The 17,936-nt window shown below is 40.1% G+C and overlaps 5 protein-coding genes across 5 annotated transcripts; 2 read left to right on the forward strand and 3 right to left on the reverse strand.

Moving 5' to 3' along the window:
* Window positions 1-438: 438 nt before the first annotated feature.
* BCR41DRAFT_360299 (small G-protein Ras2) lies at window positions 439-3,438 on the reverse strand. The gene is made up of 6 exons (XM_022025342.1): window positions 3,267-3,438; window positions 2,749-2,766; window positions 2,133-2,150; window positions 1,683-1,704; window positions 1,011-1,140; window positions 439-872 (listed from the first exon to the last, which is right to left on the reverse strand). Exons 1-6 carry the CDS (start codon window positions 3,294-3,296, stop codon window positions 530-532), a joined length of 561 nt encoding a protein of 186 aa, XP_021877936.1. The 5' UTR covers window positions 3,297-3,438; the 3' UTR covers window positions 439-529.
* A 3,876-nt stretch (window positions 3,439-7,314) lies between these two features.
* On the forward strand, window positions 7,315-9,452 carry BCR41DRAFT_326590 (AP-3 complex subunit MU-2). The gene is made up of 6 exons (XM_022021623.1): window positions 7,315-7,565; window positions 7,673-7,875; window positions 8,028-8,447; window positions 8,568-8,715; window positions 8,815-9,114; window positions 9,275-9,452. Exons 1-6 carry the CDS (start codon window positions 7,531-7,533, stop codon window positions 9,438-9,440), a joined length of 1,272 nt encoding a protein of 423 aa, XP_021877937.1. The 5' UTR covers window positions 7,315-7,530; the 3' UTR covers window positions 9,441-9,452.
* Window positions 9,453-9,671: 219 nt separating this feature from the next.
* BCR41DRAFT_360305 (hypothetical protein) lies at window positions 9,672-12,410 on the reverse strand. The gene has a single exon (XM_022025343.1). It carries the CDS (start codon window positions 11,941-11,943, stop codon window positions 9,685-9,687), a length of 2,259 nt encoding a protein of 752 aa, XP_021877938.1. The 5' UTR covers window positions 11,944-12,410; the 3' UTR covers window positions 9,672-9,684.
* Window positions 12,411-13,196: 786 nt separating this feature from the next.
* Window positions 13,197-15,135, reverse strand: BCR41DRAFT_360307 (Alpha/Beta hydrolase protein). Its single transcript, XM_022025344.1, has 4 exons — window positions 14,849-15,135; window positions 14,540-14,747; window positions 13,477-14,399; window positions 13,197-13,354 (listed from the first exon to the last, which is right to left on the reverse strand). Exons 1-4 carry the CDS (start codon window positions 15,114-15,116, stop codon window positions 13,251-13,253), a joined length of 1,503 nt encoding a protein of 500 aa, XP_021877939.1. The 5' UTR covers window positions 15,117-15,135; the 3' UTR covers window positions 13,197-13,250.
* Window positions 15,136-16,127: 992 nt separating this feature from the next.
* BCR41DRAFT_360309 (hypothetical protein) lies at window positions 16,128-17,868 on the forward strand. Its single transcript, XM_022025345.1, has 2 exons — window positions 16,128-16,571; window positions 16,785-17,868. Exons 1-2 carry the CDS (start codon window positions 16,223-16,225, stop codon window positions 17,615-17,617), a joined length of 1,182 nt encoding a protein of 393 aa, XP_021877940.1. The 5' UTR covers window positions 16,128-16,222; the 3' UTR covers window positions 17,618-17,868.
* The last annotated feature ends 68 nt before the right edge of the window (window positions 17,869-17,936 follow it).

Raw genomic sequence — 17,936 nt, forward strand, 5'->3', positions numbered from 1 at the left:
TTTTTTTTTTTTTTTTTTGTTTGCTCATTTAATACACATGTTCGTAGACTAAAAAAGAACTGTGCAAACAAGGATGGTTAAATAGATGCTAAAAGACTAGGAAAGTTGTGGGGAGGGGGCGTAGGTCATACTTAGGGCCAGTAGTACCCTGCAGAAAAAGTTGGCATGGAATTAGATTAATCGTGCCATTGCTGTTGCCTTCTACTGTCGAAGCGGCAACGGGCAGATGACGGAAGGCGGATAGTGGAAATGATGGTCTCCATTATAGTCGTAAATGTCATTGATTTTTCATTTAATCTCGCAGCTTCAGCCTCTCTCATTTCAGACTCGATTCTCTGTCTGCGTAAGTTTTTTTTCTTTTTTTTTTTTTTTTTTCATGATCTCATTATACATATAAATCTTTTTTCTTTTTTCTTTTTTCTTTTTTTCGTTTTTTTTGTTTTCTTTTTTGTTTTCGTTTTCTCATTTTGTGGTGTGCAGGTGGGGAGTGGTCGGTCGCTTATTAGATGGCTTGTTCTGTTGGATCTCTTTAAAGAATCGTGCATTTTGACTTCTTCTTTTTGAGATTAGCAGGGGCACCACCATCACGAGCTTGACGGATCATACGGACGACATTGTAGAAAGAGCGCTCGACATTAACACATGTTTTGGCAGATGTTTCTGTGAACTCGCAACGCAATGCCTTGGCCATCATTGCACCTTCATCGCGAGAGACCTCACGCTCGGTGAGCTTGTCACATTTGTTACCGACCAACATCAAAGGAACATTATCGGAATCCTTCACACGTGTGATCTGATCCCGGAATCGTTTTATCCTCTCGAATGTTGAGCGCGCAGCGATTGAGTACACCAAAAGGAATCCCTCGCCATCACTATTATTATTATTATTATTTTTTTTTTAAAAAAAAAAAAAAAAAAAAAAAAAAAAAAAAGTTGAGACATGTTATAATGAGTTTCATATTGCCACAAGTGAGATGACTGCATTTTGTCCCTGTTTGTGTTAAACATACCGAATCCATTGATCGCGCAAAGCAGTATATTCTTCTTGACCGGCTGTATCGAGAACTTCGAGAACACAGGATTGGTCATCGATTACAACTTGCTTTCTGTACGAGTCTTCGATAGTAGGATCATAAGTCTAATATTTTGTCATGGATTTAATTAGTATTGTTGAATATGTATATTTGATGCATGCAGAAGATATATAAAAAAAAAGCGCATGGGGCAAATAACTTACCTCTGTTGTAGATTGAAATAATTATTATCCATTGAAACATATTCAGTAGATTCACGAGGGAAAAGAAATGGAAAATGAAGAAAAGAGCATCAGATACTGTCGTTGTCATTTCTAATACCACATGGTGTAAACAAATGAAATGATGTTGTGCTGTTCCGGTCATCAAAAGTGGCAATCAGCTGTTGGGTGTGAAAAATCCATTGGGAGAAAGAGCCGGTGTGGACTCAATTGCCTATTCACGCGCACAAATTCTCTCACACCCATCGGAGTTTCAATTCTGTTGCTCTGAGAGCTTTTTTTTTGTTTTGCTCAGACCAAACGGACCAAATGATAAAAAAAAAAAAATCGACAAGGTGTTTGTTTGTCGAGAGAGAGAGAGAGAGAAAAAAAAAACAGTAATAAATAAACAGATTATAGGCAACTGTAATAGACCTTATGCACATACCAACAAAGTGATTTAAGCACAACTGTTTGAGCCGTAACGGAAAGATACCGAAAGATAACATGAAATGAAATATTAAAAAAAAAAACGTTAGTTTACATGTTCATATGCATCTCATGAGCAGTTGTGTTCAAATATCAAGGACAATTGCCCATTTATCTTCAGCACGATAAAAGATAATCCAAAGTGGAAAAAGCCTAGCCAATCGCTTTTTTTCTTTCTTTTTCTTTTTTTTTTTTTTCCTACTTTCGAAATGAAAGTAAGAGCGTGTAATGAAAAGATTAAACAAAAGACGATTTGGCTAATTATCTGTGATCAGATTAGCCCGTGGAACGTGTACGCGCGGAAGACACGCGAAATATACGGATGATGGGCTGACAGACTATGTAGCCTGCAAACAGGCAATTGTCCTTTCTTCAAATCATCATGAACATTTAGTCATTTTCAACTTGCCTGAATTGTCAATGCAGTCTATGAATTCCGAAATCCCGAGATACATCATTGACGTGGATCGTTTTTTTTTTTTTTTTTTTTTTTGCGATAGTCAACAGGAATAAATGGTGCAATGAATAGAGCGGATCCGAACAGATGAAAACGGCAAGGCATACACGAAAAACGGATAATGACAACAAGGCAAAACGGTTATCCAGGGCAGGAGAAAATACCGGAGAAGGAAAAAAAGAAAAAGTAATTGAGGACAAAGGTTAGAGGATGGATGTGGTTCCGATAAGATGGATTAGTAATAACGAGTCAACCCAAGGACTCTCTTTTTTTTTTTAATAGTGTAATAGACAGCCAAGTTCAAGATCTGAGAGGGGCGTATTGTTGTTAATCTGGGTTGTGCAAGTGATTCGGATTGTGTTGATGATTGACAATCAAGATGGACAGTGCAACTGCGAGGACACACGAGAAAAGGGGCTCATTCAAGTCTGAGCGAGTGGCCTTGTTTCGGTCCCGTTGAGACACTTTCGCCACTCAACCCGCCGAATTTCGATTCAAAAGAGGGAGTGGCGATGTTGAAAAGTAAAAGAAGTAATAATAGTAATTGGTGTAAAATGATGATATATACCTTGCCAACACCTCCATCCTAATAATAAAGTAAAAAAAAAAAAAAAGTAAAAAAAAAAAAAAAAAAGATTAGTAAACAATGAAACGTGTTTTTCTTTTTAATATTAATGATGATTATTATTTGACAGGTGGGTTCATGTGTCTTCATGTGTGTGTATGTATTAATCGATGATCGTTGTATGAAATTAGTTTTGGTGTTGCATGTAAAAAATGTTATTAAAATTAAAAAAGAGTTGTTGTTGTTATTGTTATTGTTATGCTATTGCTATTGCTATTGTGATTGTTATTGTTTTTGCTATTATTGTGCTGTGTATGCCAGATAACATGACTAGACATTAAAACGACGTTGTAAATGTGTATATGTGTATATGTGTATATCTGTTATATCTGCGCTATATCTGTATAGACATTTATATAGATATAGATATAGATATAAATATATATATATAAATATACAGTATAAATATGCATTGTTTCTTTTTTTGAGAGATGGTTGCTTTATTCTTAAAGTGCACTTACTCCAAGAACAACCAGTTTGTAGAGCATCATCTTGTTTAATGTGTTTTATGAATAGAACAGCAAAAGAGATGAGAAAGTCTGCAACTATATTATATGTAAAATGAATGTGCTGTAGAGAATAAAGGACAATGTAATATGCCGTTGTAGAAAGGGTTAAAAAATAAAATTAAAATAAAAAAAAAAAGGGCGGGGAAGAAGAAGAAGAAGAAGAGAGAGAGAGAGAGAGAAAGAGAGAGAGAGAGGGAGAGAGAGAGAGAGAGAGAGTAGTAAACTAAAAAGATGAAGTCAAGTGAATGTGAGGATGAAGAATGAAGGAACGGATGAAAGAGATGAAAGAGAGAGGAAGAAGGAGATAAAAAAAAAAATAAAGAAAAAGAGAAAAAGAAATAAAGTTCTATTCAAAAATACATTGAATAAAAATAATATTAAATAAGATAGAATAATAGAATACTATAAAAGTACTTTAAAGATTAAATAAAAGTAAACGACAAAATGTTGGTTCCCCAACTCCCGCCACAAGAACCAAAAAAAAAAAAAAAAAAAAAAAAAAAAAAAACGGACTGGGTGACAAACAAGAGAGCAATGGACGCAGGGCAATGCGGACAGCCTTTGCTTTACTCTGTACAACATGGGCAACAAAGTAACTGACCAAGCGCACCAAGAAGAGTTCGATTAAAAAATAAAAAAAAAATAAATAAAAAAACGCGCGATTGTACACAACAAGAGACGCGAACAATGGGAGAATACCCTATCCCTATTCAAAACATATTGGAAAGTAAAAAAAAAAAAAAAAAAAACCAAAATGGTCAGAGTTCTCTGCCCATCTGTTGTCTGTCTTTGAACCATCGATTTGAATAAATTTATGCATGTCTCTTTCGCTTTCGCTCGCGCGCATGCTGCAAACCAAAGATACATCCATTTAGTTTTCTTTTTTTTTTTTTTTTTTTACTTTTACTTTTACTTTTACTTTTACTTTTACTTTTACTTTTACTTTTACTTTCAGCCTCTGTTCACTCGCTGTGCCTTTGAACAAGTGGACTGAACCAAAAGCCGTTATGCTTACTACATAGGAGGTGTACACCGTTCCTGATGCTCATTCCCTGATCCGTTCTTCTGCTCTGTGTCCAATGCTGGACCACAGCACTTTCCTCTCTCGTCAACAACCATCATGTTGCATCTTTTTCATAATTCCTTCAGCCTCTTTTTTTTATTTTTTTTTTTTTATATACTTTATTTTATTTTATTTTTATTTTTATTTTTTTTTTTAAAGCGGAAACTTCCTAGTCAATGGTTAGCACGGCTCAATTGTACGTGCAGTATATAGGCAATGAAGTATATCTGGCAGGTTAGGATCCCTTTTGCAATGAAATGAACAGGCATTTATCGGATTAAATAAAAAAAAAAGAGCAGACCATTGTCTGCCTCTTTTTCCCTTTGTTTTCCTTTTTCTTCATTTAGGCTTCTCTTCTCTTTCACACTTCCTTAATGATGCTCTCAGCTCTCTATCAAAGGCAACCATAGAGAGAGACGGATGGACAGGGAAGCATTCTGTTCCCTTGGATTATTGGTACTGAATGCGGATACATTCGGTTGAATGTGAGGGTGCACCAGGCCTAAACTGTATATTGTTTTGTGTACAGTCGCCTGGAATATTATTCCATACACCATACGATCTATCCAGATGCAACTGTTTATAAAAATATGCTTATTGTCTATGCTCTGTACGTCTGTTGGTGTATCAATCGCGCGTTGTCTTGCTTTTTTGTCTCCTCTTTTTGTCAACCTCATTGGCCTTTCCCCCTCTTCCTAGTCTGTCTCTTCTTGATAGTCATCGCTCTCGCCGCCTTTTTTTTTTTTTTTTTTTTTTTTCCCCTCCTCTTCAACAAACTGCGGTCCAGCCTTTTTCAGCTGTATCGACTATCTATCGAATCCAGGTACTAGTGCATATCCCAAAGACCAAAAAAGACGAGCGGAACAAAATCCTTTGTTCGCGAAAGGATCATGTAAGCATTTTAAAATAATGCGTGCTCTCATAGAAAACTGGGATATTCAAAAATATCCAGGTCGGCAACAGCTGTTTAGAACCAACCTATGGGATGGCGGAGAAATAAACGAATTTTTTTATTTTTTATTTTATTTTAGAGCTGTTCCTGCGTATCCAAACTCCTTGATCTATTGGTTCGTTTATTTATCCTCACCAGCCAAAAAAATAAAAAAAAATAAAATAAAAAGTCCTTCGTCCTTCATCTGCCACTAACCAGAAATGATAATCCCAAGTGCTAGAACAGAATACTTTTGGATCGTTTAACGCCTTCTCCACAAACCCATTTTTCGTCCAAAAAGAAAAAGCTGCTGAAGCATATGATCAAGGATAAAATGTTGTTAATATCTCTGTATCTATTCCTTGTACTTTCTTTACTCGTCAAATTCCCCTAGACTTTTTTTTTTTTTTTTTTTTTTTTTTTATTTGACACTTTCCCCTTTTTTTTTACTTTTTTACTTTTTTACTTTTTTGTATGAACATTTATACTTTATTTACTTCAAAGTTACTCTCGTACAAGACGGAGCATGATTGTCACGAATCATGGGACCCATGGCGATCTCCTGAATAATGCGAGAACAAACACTGTTTGCAGGATTAAGTAATATGTCGCCGTCCATTATTCATGCAACCATAAAACACACAATAAGGAACCATTCTGTCTGGTCCGTCTCTTCTTCTTTTATGCTTTTTTACTTTTTTTTTTTTTTTTTTTTTTTTTTTTCTTCTCCACCCCTAATCTCTCGGCTCTTTTTTATGATCATGAGGAAAGCAGACAACAGTAGATAAACAGAATCCTCTCTTCTCATTATAAACATTCATCTGTATCCTCCATATCATTGTAAAAGACGAAATCATCTTTATCTGTACTAAAAAAAAAAAAAAAAAAAAAAAAAAAAAAGATAATAAAAACATGCAGATGGAAGAGGCCTTTGGACTCTATCAACGTCGTCAATACACATTATAAAAAGTATTTTGCATATTTAACGGTATAGAAAAGTATGCATTCTAAACACAGAAAGACTCTATCTATATAGATGCAATGCATGTAACCACAAAGAATGGCACGAGTATAAAAAATATATATATAAACATTAGCATCGTCAGAAGAGATGATGTCGCCACGTTGACGGTCCGATGCTTCCTTCGTTTCCATCATTGTCCACGCTTGCAGACTATCGATAGTGCATGCTATGCAGAGCGCGAGCCCATTTCTTCCCCCCCCCCCCTCTCTCTCTCTCTCTCTCTCTTTATTTTATTTTTTTTTTTTACAGATAAACTTTTTTGTTGTTGTTGTTGTTGAATTGTTTAGAATGGCGGGGGGAAGGAAGGAGAGTACCTTCCTTTCTGTTGGACAATGCAGGATAGATTCTGTCTGTGTTTTACTTTGCACTTCTGTCCGAAACACACAGCATTGTTTTTTTTTTTTCTTTTGGCATATAGCCAATCTCTGCATCAAAGTTTCTTTCTGGTGGAATTTCAGGGACGGACGAATGGTTGCACAAGGAAAAGAAAAAAGACCTTGGGCCTTGCACAAACATAAACAATACCATGCAAGTATACAAATTCAGCCAGTTGCTCTATCGCATCCTAAAAAGAAGACGAATTCCGGAAGCGAAAAAATAAAATTAAATAAAATAAAAGATAATTTGATGCACTTCATTACGCGTGCGGGAAAGAGAATGAGAGATAGACAATAAGAATAGAAGAAGAAAAAAAAAAAAAAAAAAAAAAATAAGAAAAAGGGAAAGAAAGAGAGAAAAAGGATGGGATCCCCAAACCATGCTTTTATCACCTGCAGATGTTTGCATATCTATATTGTTATTGCTTTCAACTGAATAGCAACTCTCCTTCCTTTTAATGTTCGTTGCACGGTGCATAAAAAAAGAGGATCGAGAACGTTTTCTTTTTCTTCTTCTTCATGCGATTATCTTGCCCTACCATGACGCATTTACGCCGCCAATTTTTTTTTTTTTTTTTTTTTTTTTTTGGGCTATGCGTTGCATCTGGACATTCTGTGAGGGGGACACCCTTAGGTTGATCACAAAAACTATTTCTGAGCCAGCGAAACCGACATCGGCAGGACACCCTTGCAGAACGCAGAACCATTGGTGCGACTTTATATTTGAGTAAGGCATATTTGACACGGGACATCTTGTGCAAACAAGAAAACAACAACAACAACAACAACAACACAATAACAAGAGCAAATCATCCTACACCATGATCGAATCGTTGTTTGTTCTCTCTTCAACAGGGTAATGCTCTTTTCAGACAGGAGTATAGCTCATTTGCTTAAAGTATGGACACAGACATGCAGACATGCACAAAACTGGGGCTGACATCTTCTTTGTTCATCTTGCAGGAAAGTCATCATTGAGAAACACTGGCATGAGCTTATTCCACGTCCTGTGGTTGATTACTTTAATGAACAGGTCTCCAAAGCCATGGCTGCAAGCGAGGATATCTCACGAGAGGACGTACTGCCCATCATCCCTTCGCCAAAATACCAACTTATCAATGTATACCGCGACGGACTTACATATCTTAGTCCTGTGACCAAAGAAGGTGTGTATTCTAAGCGTGTATTAATCAGGAAAAAAAAAAAAAAAAAAAAACTTTGACTTTGTTTGTTAACTTGTTAACCTGAGATTATTATTTTTTTTTTTTTTTTTTTTTTTTTTTGCTCCTCAAATAAAATAAAAAAAATAAAAAAAAAGTCGATCCGATGATGGTTTTTGAGTTCTTACACCGGATTTTGGATATTATGCAAGAGTATTTTGGCACGGTATCAGAAACAACTATTAAAGAGAACTTTGTCACTGTTTATCAACTGTTGGAGGAAATGATGGACGATGGATATCCGCTCACGACTGAACCCAATGCGCTTAAGGAAATCGTACCAGCACCCAACATCCTTGACAAAGTCATTAGTACCATGGGTGCCCCAACATCAGTCTCGACAAAAAAGATGCCCCATGGTATGTCCAATTTACCATGGAGAAAGGCTGGTGTAAAGTATGCAACCAATGAAATATACTTTGATATCATTGAGGAAATCGATGCCATTGTGGACTCCACTGGAAAAGCCGTATCATGTGAAGCTCATGGAACCATTCAAGCCAACTGTCGACTCTCAGGTACCGGAAAGAAAAAATACATAGCGAAGGAATGGAGCTTTGATCATATTTCCCTCTTATTTTGATGCAGGCTTCTCATGAAATACCTTTGTTCTTTCACTTTATATATAATTCACTTAGGCATGCCTGATTTGACTTTAAGCTTAGTGAACCCAAGACTAGTGGATGATTGTAGCTTCCATCCTTCAGTACGCTTCAACAAATGGGAGTCAGATAAAGTTCTTTCTTTCGTGCCGCCAGATGGTCACTTTCAACTCATGAGTTATCGGTAGGGGAGCGGGAAACAAGAGGACAATATTTGAGGAGGGAAAAAAAGTCACATTATATTTTTCTAACATGCAATTCATGTCATGTCTTTTACGTATAGTGTCAACCTCCCTAGTCAACAAAACTTACCAGTACAAGTCAAACCATCGATCAATATTGGAACCAATGGCGCCAAATTCGATATCACGGTCTGTCTCAGAAACACAGAAGGCAAGTCTCTAGAGGATGTTGTGCTGATTCTACCTCTCCACAAATCCACTACAAATTTGACAGCGCATTGTAATGTGGGCCAATACATGTTTGATCCTGTTGGGAAGGTCCTTCGGTGGGATATTGGCAAGATCGTACCGCGGGAGCGTGCACCTGTTATTTCTGGCTCTTTCGCATTCGGCTCAGCAAAGTAAGAAAAAGACTATCGTCAACAACAACAATAACAATAACAATAACAACAACTATTGATATTGTTCAGACTATTAATTCCTTTCTTTTTTTTTTATATGTCTTACTATTATTATTATTATTATTATTATTATTATTATTATTGTTGTTGTTACAATTAGTAGCGAAGCAGCTGCAAATGCAGGATATAATATTGGCTTGGAATTCATGATCAAACAACATTCTCTCTCAGGACTTATGCTCGAAGGAATGAAACTGTTTAATGAATCTAAACCCTTCAAGCTTAGACGCATTACTAAAGCTGGCAGATACCAAATTCGCGCGTAGCGTTGATGATTTAAAAATAAAAAATAAACTAAATAAAACTTTGTATAAAACAATAAAAGAGAAGAAGCAACCTTTCTATAATCGAGTGAGGCAACCAAAGGCTTTTTATTACTTTACTTTCTGCTAGAGCATTGCCTGTTGAATAGCTAAACCCTGCAAAACACTTAATCATTTTACTGCCTACTGCGATTTTTTTTATTTATTTTTTTATTTTTTTATTTTTATTTTTTTCTCGATACCAATGCTATTCCACTGCCCTTGGATCCTGATATTGCACTGGTGTTTGATTTTTCCGTTTTTTTAAAGCAATCTCATTCGTAGCATCCATAGCACTAGTGGCCGCGCCTGTGTCTTTTATATCACTGTCATCTTTTAAAAACTCTGCTTCATTCGTATCTGCAGAAGTATCCAATGCTTCCTGAGAAGCAGATTTCGGTAATGCCTGCGGGCCTTTTCGAACATACTCAGAGATAGCATTTGACTCTAGCTGTTCAGGATCCACATAGATCGTGGTCCTGTTACCGTCCCCCACCGTATCCGACCGCCCGCTTTCGGTACCACTGTCACCTCTGGTATGGCCTCTGATGGCCATCGAACCATCATGACTAACACGACATGATGAGCCAACCGAGAGGAGCTCATGATCTATACTGGGTTGTTGACTTTGCCTCTGTCCAAAACCATATCCATCCACGTAGTCCGAATTTTGAGATAGATGCTCCTGCTGAAGGGTGTTACTATCTGGTGACGAAGGAGATGGTGTGCCGCCAACCCTAGACCCGCTATCCGGGGAATGAATATGTCCTTGTTGAACTAACAGAGGTGATATCCGGGCTGGAGAGGATACAGGCAGCAGAGCGGAATACATCACCCCTGGACTTCGATCTGTCACATCTGGGTTTCCAAGGCGATCTTGTTGGCGTAGATAATGCGCATGACGAACTTCAGCCATGTCTGGGCCTTGGCCTGATGCAGCCCCTGCGGTCGCAAAGTAAGCTCCAGACCCATCACTGGAATAAGAAGCTTCGTTAAGGTGATGAACTGCGCCTGCTCCAGCAGCTGAATGGTCATTCTGGTATGAGACGGGATTCATGGCTGCCGCTACCGCCGCAGGACCTTCATAGCCTAGGTCATGATAATTGTCCTCCATAAGCCATAATCCACTAGGTCCTACACCTCCTGATGCTCCCACACCCAATTCCTGATCAAGCCCTCCAGGCTGTCGCTGAGAGAAGCCTTGTGAACCCCAAGACCTTCGGAATTTAAACATGTCGTTCCACCGACCTCGCCATCCTCCATTTCTTCCTGTCCCTGTACCCTTCGTTTGCGCGAATCCACCGGGAACGGCAGAAGTTACGAGCGCCCGATTAGACTTGCCTCCATTATCGGTATACTCGCTCTCGAGCACACTCTCTCCACCACCAGCGCTTCCTCCACCTCGGCCCCCTGATCCTGACAATCCATCTGGATCAAAGATGTTATTCCTCTGCATCATTTCCTTGCGTCGTCTCCTCTTCTTAATCCACCCTACTAACACGACCGCACCCACTGCAATACCAACAACCAAACATGCTACAATGATCAAGGTGATCTGCCAAGTCTTCAAGCCTGTTCCACGGCCGTTATTAGGATCTAGTAAAGTCCCTGGAGGTGGTTCTTGATTAGGGTCTGGAATAGTAGTCGGCACTGACGTTGTGGTCGTTTCTGTGATATAAATAGTAGTACCCCGTCCAGAAATGACTGTTGTCTTTGGAACGACCGTCGTAATAGTGACGACAGAAACTGTGGTGATATATCGAGTTGTATACGGCGTTGTGGTCTTTGAAGAATGGACAGAGGATGGAGGCCTTGTGATAGGAGGAATGGTCGGCTGCAACGTTGGCTGTGTGATAGGAGGGTCCGTGGTGACGGGAGGATCTCTAGTGATTGTCGGTGAGGGCATAGGTGGATCGGTTGTGGTCGTTGGATCAACCGTAGTCGTTGAGGGTTCTTCATCTGTGGCTGTAGTTGTAGGAGGAACTGGGTCTGTTGTAGCGACGTCGGTGCTCGTTGAAGGTGCAGGGTCAGTCGTGATGACTGGATCGGTGGTAATTTCTGTAGGCTCCATGATCGTGGTGGTTGTCGCAGTGGCTGTGATAGATGAAGATGTAGGCTCGACGACGTCTGATGTTAATGTAGTAGAAGGAATGGGCTCTGAAGGCTTCGTTGTTTCAACAGTAGGAAGAAGAGGGGATGAAGCAGCAGGTGGGTTCGATGACATGGAAGTGATGAACGTTTTTGTTGCAGTATCAGTCGTCGTCCCCGTTATCGAGGCTGAGGTCGCAACAGTATTTGGAGAGGGTAAGGATGGTACCGCCGATCGTGATGATGTTGGCACTGATGTTGACTTTGTTCGGGAGGGTGGAAGTGAAACAGTGTCAGATGGAGAATCAGGAGAAGAACTGGGCGGTAAGGCGACAGGTACGGATGATGGTTTTGCTATATTAACCTCCACCGTGGCCATATAATGATGAGAGGGCAAGTGCAGGAGGAGCAGAAAAGGTGACTTTAATACCTCGATCTATCGGGGCTCAACCTCAATTGTCAACACGATGTGAAGGGGGTGAAGGTCCTGGTCTGAAGATGTTTGGAGTTGTAGGTGTGTGCGTCTTTAAGCCTTGTGGAAGTGGAAATGGATGACAGTGCGTATCAATGGCTCGGATACTTATTATTTAGAAGAACAGAGGATCAATGAAGAATTTCGTTGTCCGAAAGGTGGTTTTGCACCCGCTTTCAATCACCAGAGAGAAAAGAAGTAGCCTGGGCTGCTGTAAGACGGGGAATAGAATGAGCGAGGATGAGGAAGAATAAAAATCAGCATGGCCCTATGAAAGCCCTTTTATAAAGCCTCTCCTTGTGATGTGAGACTAACTGATAATAATGTGGAAAACGCAGTTATGGAGGCAAGGAAGAAGCCAGAGTATCAAGAGCGGACCAAAGAAAAGGAAAAAGAAAAAAAAAAAAAATGCGTACAAAACTGAGGCCATTACATCGAACTAGCTCTGCATGATTCAACGCACCATGTCCTTATCCATGTACGTAGCATGAGTATGCAGGAAAGTCGACATGGGGATGACGAGAGAGGAGACGTGTAGAAGTATCAGTCATCGTCAACATTGCCTGTAAAAAGCTTTTTGAAAAAAAAGGAGTCGTACGACCTGGATAAATAAAAAAAGGCGTTGGGGTACATCATGGGCTATGCATCTATTGTCATGCACCCGCTTGGTTTCATAGAATTCAGGTCCCTTGGAAGAACCGATAATAATGAATCCGGTCTTTTTTTTTCCTTCCTCACAAGGTATGGCACATGCTAATATGCGCCCTGTGCCCTTCAAAAAAAAAAAAAAAAAAAAAAAAAAAAGGTCCACTTGGATGAATAACTACTGTACGCACATTCAGTCCAGCCAGATCAGAAAAGGGGAAGGGACCAACCCCAAAGTTGCGTTTTGCGGAAATAATGTCCAAAAATAACACGAGATAAAACCCTTTAGTATCTCCGCCAAAAAAAAAAAAAAAAAAAAAAACACCGCTGATCGCGTGTTTGTCATCAATCCGCTCTGTCTTTTATTAATACACATACATTGAGCCCACAGTCTCAAGATCGTTATTAACATTTGATAAAAGCACAGCCTTGCATTGTTATTGCGACGATTTGTAGTCCAGCTGAAGGAGAGGAAAATCACCCTTGCCAACCTGTCAATGCATAAGATGCATAAACGGCGTAATATTTTTATTCAAAAATAGATGCTATTCTTCAACATGGCAAATCTCTCACCGTATCTTTTTGACATACTTGTCACCATCTATGAACTGACTGATCTCATCCATCAAAGGCTTTCGGAAAGGTGCTACTCGACCAATACATTCCATTAATGCTAAAATTAGAGTGAAAATGATATCATAATTCACAAGTCAGTTTATATATTAACCCCTCGTATCCTTGTTTTTTTCTTTTTCTTTTAAAACAAAAATATATAAGGCTGATATTAAAACCTACCAACCACGGGCTCTTCGTGGCCCATACCATGCATAATGCGAAGCCTTGCAGCAGAACCTAATTGCATGGTTTTGAGCTCCATATGGAACTCAGATGATGACCTTGCAGGGACCGTTTGATCTAGGTCACCATGAATCACCAAGGTTTCGATTGGCAACAGCGATTTCAAGTGACGGAGAAGATTGTGGTGACGTGTTTGCGACTCTGTGGAGTAGTGGCGATCGATCCTAGTAGACACCTGAAGTAATTCCTGCAGGATATTGGTGGGTGAGTACTGGCGGAATGTGCTCTCGGACTTGCCCATGACACGCGCCATGGCCGAGATATGCTCTACACATCGCATAGACTCGTGTTTATAATGCTCTCCAATGTTATATACGCCAGAGAAGAGGATCATCCCACGGAGCCGCGGTAACACATCGTCTTTGCTTTCTCTCTCGTCGCACTCCTTCAAAAGTGTGGTTAGGATGGGTGATGTGGCAACAGCGGCCGGAGAAGATCCGTACATGGAAATTGGCACCCTCCGGATACAGTCATTTAGAACTGTAAGAGCACATAGATGTGCTCCTGCAGAATGTCCCATAATATAAAGCTTCTGTGGATCCCCTCCGTACCTCTTACAGTGTCTATGCGTCCATTGGATAGCCATTTTAACATCCTGCTCCATATGCGTTATGACCCCAAATGGATAAATAGTGTAGTCTGGTATTATGACTAGGTATCCCATGGACCTCAAACGAGCCCCAACAAGTGTGTATAATAACTTGGAGCCTGATGACCAAGCACCTCCATAAATAAACACAATAACGGGTCGGAGTGACTTTGGCTCGTGCTCACCAGGAAGAGTGCTTAAGCCTTGGCCATCGGGAATATAGATATCAAGCTTTTTACTAGGACGCTTTGGGTTGTATGGTACATCGATACTATTGAAATATAGGGACGATGGATGAATTCCAAGGAAGTGACTCTCACGTTAAACAGTGGCAAAGGCATGATTGCCCAAGCAAATAATAAAAATTTAGAGCAGATTTCAAAGTCCGTGATCGATCGAATTGACGTTTACATGTAATCGGCGGCTGAGCGCATTGTCCAAAAACGGTATTGAGCCAGGGAAATGCCAATGGGAATTAAGGTGAGATTTGAGACGATCACTCCAAAGACAGCCCTGTTAAGCTTCATCACTCTCCGAGGGTCTAGCGGAAGGTCTGCAAAGGATGCAGGTTCAGCCATGACCCAGTAAACGAACCATGCAGCAGAATACGAAAGGATGACTAAAAAAGAGGGAAGAGAAAATGGATTGTAAGTAAGAATCAAAAGATGTTTTCGTTGCAGATCCATTTGAAAGAAAGGAATAAAGAAAGAGGTCCTGTACCAGTGGTAAGTACAATAAAGGGTAATATGGCTAGGAGGAATATGGCTAGGAGGAATATGGCCATGGGTGGAAAAAAGATAATAGCGGCGAGGACAAGTCGTATGACCTTGCCTCGTTTCCCGGGGAGAATAAAATCGGACTTTAGACCTGGCTGGCCTTTTTGTGGGGAAGGGTCTAGAAGAACGGAGCGGAGCTGACGACGGGGAGAGGGGATATTGTCTACGGGTAAAGATGGGACATATGATGTTGATGTCTGGGAGGATGGCATGTGGAGAATGAAGTTGAGGAACAGGCTTGGAAATTGCTGTGTTCCTGAATGTATTTAAGAAAACAAAGTCATGTGAAAGATTGGTCCATGGAAATAAAGAAATGTATAGGATTTACTGAATCACAAGATTTACGGCGGTTTTACTTGATTAATAATTCCATTTCAAACTTAAATTTTATTCATTTCAATGCTATTCGAAAATAAATAAAAATGTCTTTCCTGAATGGGGGGTGCAGTGAAAAACTTAAGGATACCATTGTTGTGGAAATAGTTAATGCGAATCATATGGCAAACCAAATGAATAAGGAGAATATGGGATCGAAGTTTGTAAAATGTAATTCTTACAATAGCTGCGCTTTCACGCATTTTTATCATCAACAAATGACGATTACACTGAAGTATTCGAACATTAATTGTGGTAAAGTTCCTCAAACGAGAGCACTAACGCACTTCTTCGATATTATTGGTAAAGGATGTATTCTGTTCAGCCCTCTCTTTTATCACTATGAGCGGACTTGTACTCAAAAACGGTTTGTGATCTTTATCTTAAAAGGGAGCTCAAAATAGGGAAATGAGAGCGGATTTCAAGCACAGCCTGTAAGTGTTGGGCATCTGGCTAACTGGCTTTCAAGAGGCCAATAGCTTCATCATTCACACCTTCTCTCTAAAATCAATACTATATAGTACGTAGGGTTACCGGTAGGGGAGAGTGAGTTAGTATTCGAACCCGGAGAACTGGATAACCATAATTCAATTGTGATTCAAAGATAACAGACAGGGCAAATCGGATTTTGGAGAGAGGGCTCCCATGAAGTCCTTGATCAGTGTCAGTTAGAGTCAAGGCAAAGAGATACAAGCCATCCCAAGAATATAAAAATAATTTCATGCCTTGTTTGATCTTTCACTCTTTTTTCTCTTCCTCCAAGAAAAGACTGTCCATTCATCTCATCCCACTGGGTGTGCTACTTTATTCCGTTTCAAAGTCGCCTCTGTCGACTCCAGAAAAAGCTTAAAAAAAAAAAAAAAAAAAGATAGAGCATTTCCACTCTTTGCATTGCTGCTTTCCTCATCTATAAGCCCATACGCTTGACCATATTCAGTACAACATGAGTGAGAACCCTTACCTTTCTCTGATTGCCAACCTCAACTCAGAGTCACCAGTCATTTCCTCACCAGAGGACTATTCGGCTGAACTCTCGCTCTGGACCAACGCAGAGTTCACATTTGATGTGCCTCCTGGTCTAGGTGTCTTTGAACAGGATTCTGGATTTGAGACACTTTCCTCTTTAAACCATCCGTTGCTTCCGACATCAACCGCTGCTGCTACACCTGCAGCATCTACTTTGTCTACTCCTGTCACACCAACCAAGCCAGCACCTAAGGCAATTGGGCATAATCCCGATTCTGCTTTGGATCAGCAGCATTTGATGGAGTACTTGAATTTACCGCATGAAGGTAATTGAACGCCAATAAGTATCCTTTCCTCTTTGTGAGATATTTATGAAGAGTCACATTGTTCACATAGAAGAAGAACCTATTCTTGTGTATTATTAATACAGAAAAAAAAAACCTTCGTTTAAGGCCACAGACAATTTCTTTCCAATTTTATGTCCACGTGCTTACTCTTCTATTACTTTATTACAAATGCACTGTCGTCATCTGATGTAGAATCTTCACGGCCTTTGTCTCTCTTGGAGCGAACCCGCCAGCGCAACCCTGTTAATACTGACAAGGTTCAGACCTTGCCTGAGCTTCAGGAGCAAGCCGCTGCGATCAATGCCTTTCACTCCTTGTTAGCCGCCTACTCTGCTCAGGCTCAGGCTCAAGCGCAACAGCAACAGCAGCTTCAGCAACCGCAATCTGCGCAGTTGCAGCAGCAGGTCCAGCGTTCGTCTGGTCTGCCTTTGCTCCTGCCAAACATTGCCCCTGCCACGGCGCCCACTACGCCCGCAGCTGCTAAGCTTTTGCGCCAGTCTATGCCTCAGTACAAGGCAGCCTCGCCTTCGGCCAAGAAGCAGAAGACACAGATCCCAGCCGCAATTGCTCCCGCCGGTGCCTTAGTTACGCTTGCTCCAAAGAGCCCTACAACTCCTAACGCCACGACTATCGCTGCTGCTGCTGCCACTGTTGCCTCTACTCCGTTCAAAGAGGAGAAGGAGAAGGAGACTATTGATAAAGCCGAGAAGACAACTACTGACCTTCCTTCCAAGGATGATCCTGATTATCTTCAGAAACTTGCTGCCGAAGAGGATAAGAGACGTCGTAACACAGCTGCGTCTGCTCGCTTCCGTTTCAAGAAGAAGTTGAGAGAGCAAGCTCTTGAGCAGACTGCCAAAGAACAAACACTTCGTGCTGAGACATTAGAGGCCCGTGTCAAAGAATTAGAGATGGAGGTCAAGTGGTTGCGCGGGTTGATTGTAGAGAAGGACTCACGTCTTCATGAAGTTTCTGCAAGCCTTGATGAACAGACCAACAAGCGTGTGAAACTTGACACTTATTAAAATTCCAGCATGGACATTTGAAGCGAATGAAGAGAGCCATTTTGGATGTATTTTTTTGATGTATGAGTCCCTTGCCTGTTATAATAGCTTTTCTTTTTTCTTTTATTTTTTGGTTTGCATATTATCACTACATTATATTATCACTTCACTGCTTTGTTTGTTACCGTTGTGCCTTATTTATTTTTTTTTTGGTCATTACGGATGTAGATTTATTACCATTCTAGTTATCATACTTCATTTAAAATGGCAGCTGTAGATAAAGCTTTCTGTTTCATTCTACCAATTGCTCGTAATGAATTTTTGACTCGGAAGCCGGCCC

This window comes from Lobosporangium transversale (genome assembly GCF_002105155.1).
Source record: "Lobosporangium transversale strain NRRL 3116 chromosome Unknown BCR41scaffold_42, whole genome shotgun sequence".
NCBI lineage: Eukaryota > Fungi > Mortierellomycota > Mortierellomycetes > Mortierellales > Mortierellaceae > Lobosporangium > Lobosporangium transversale.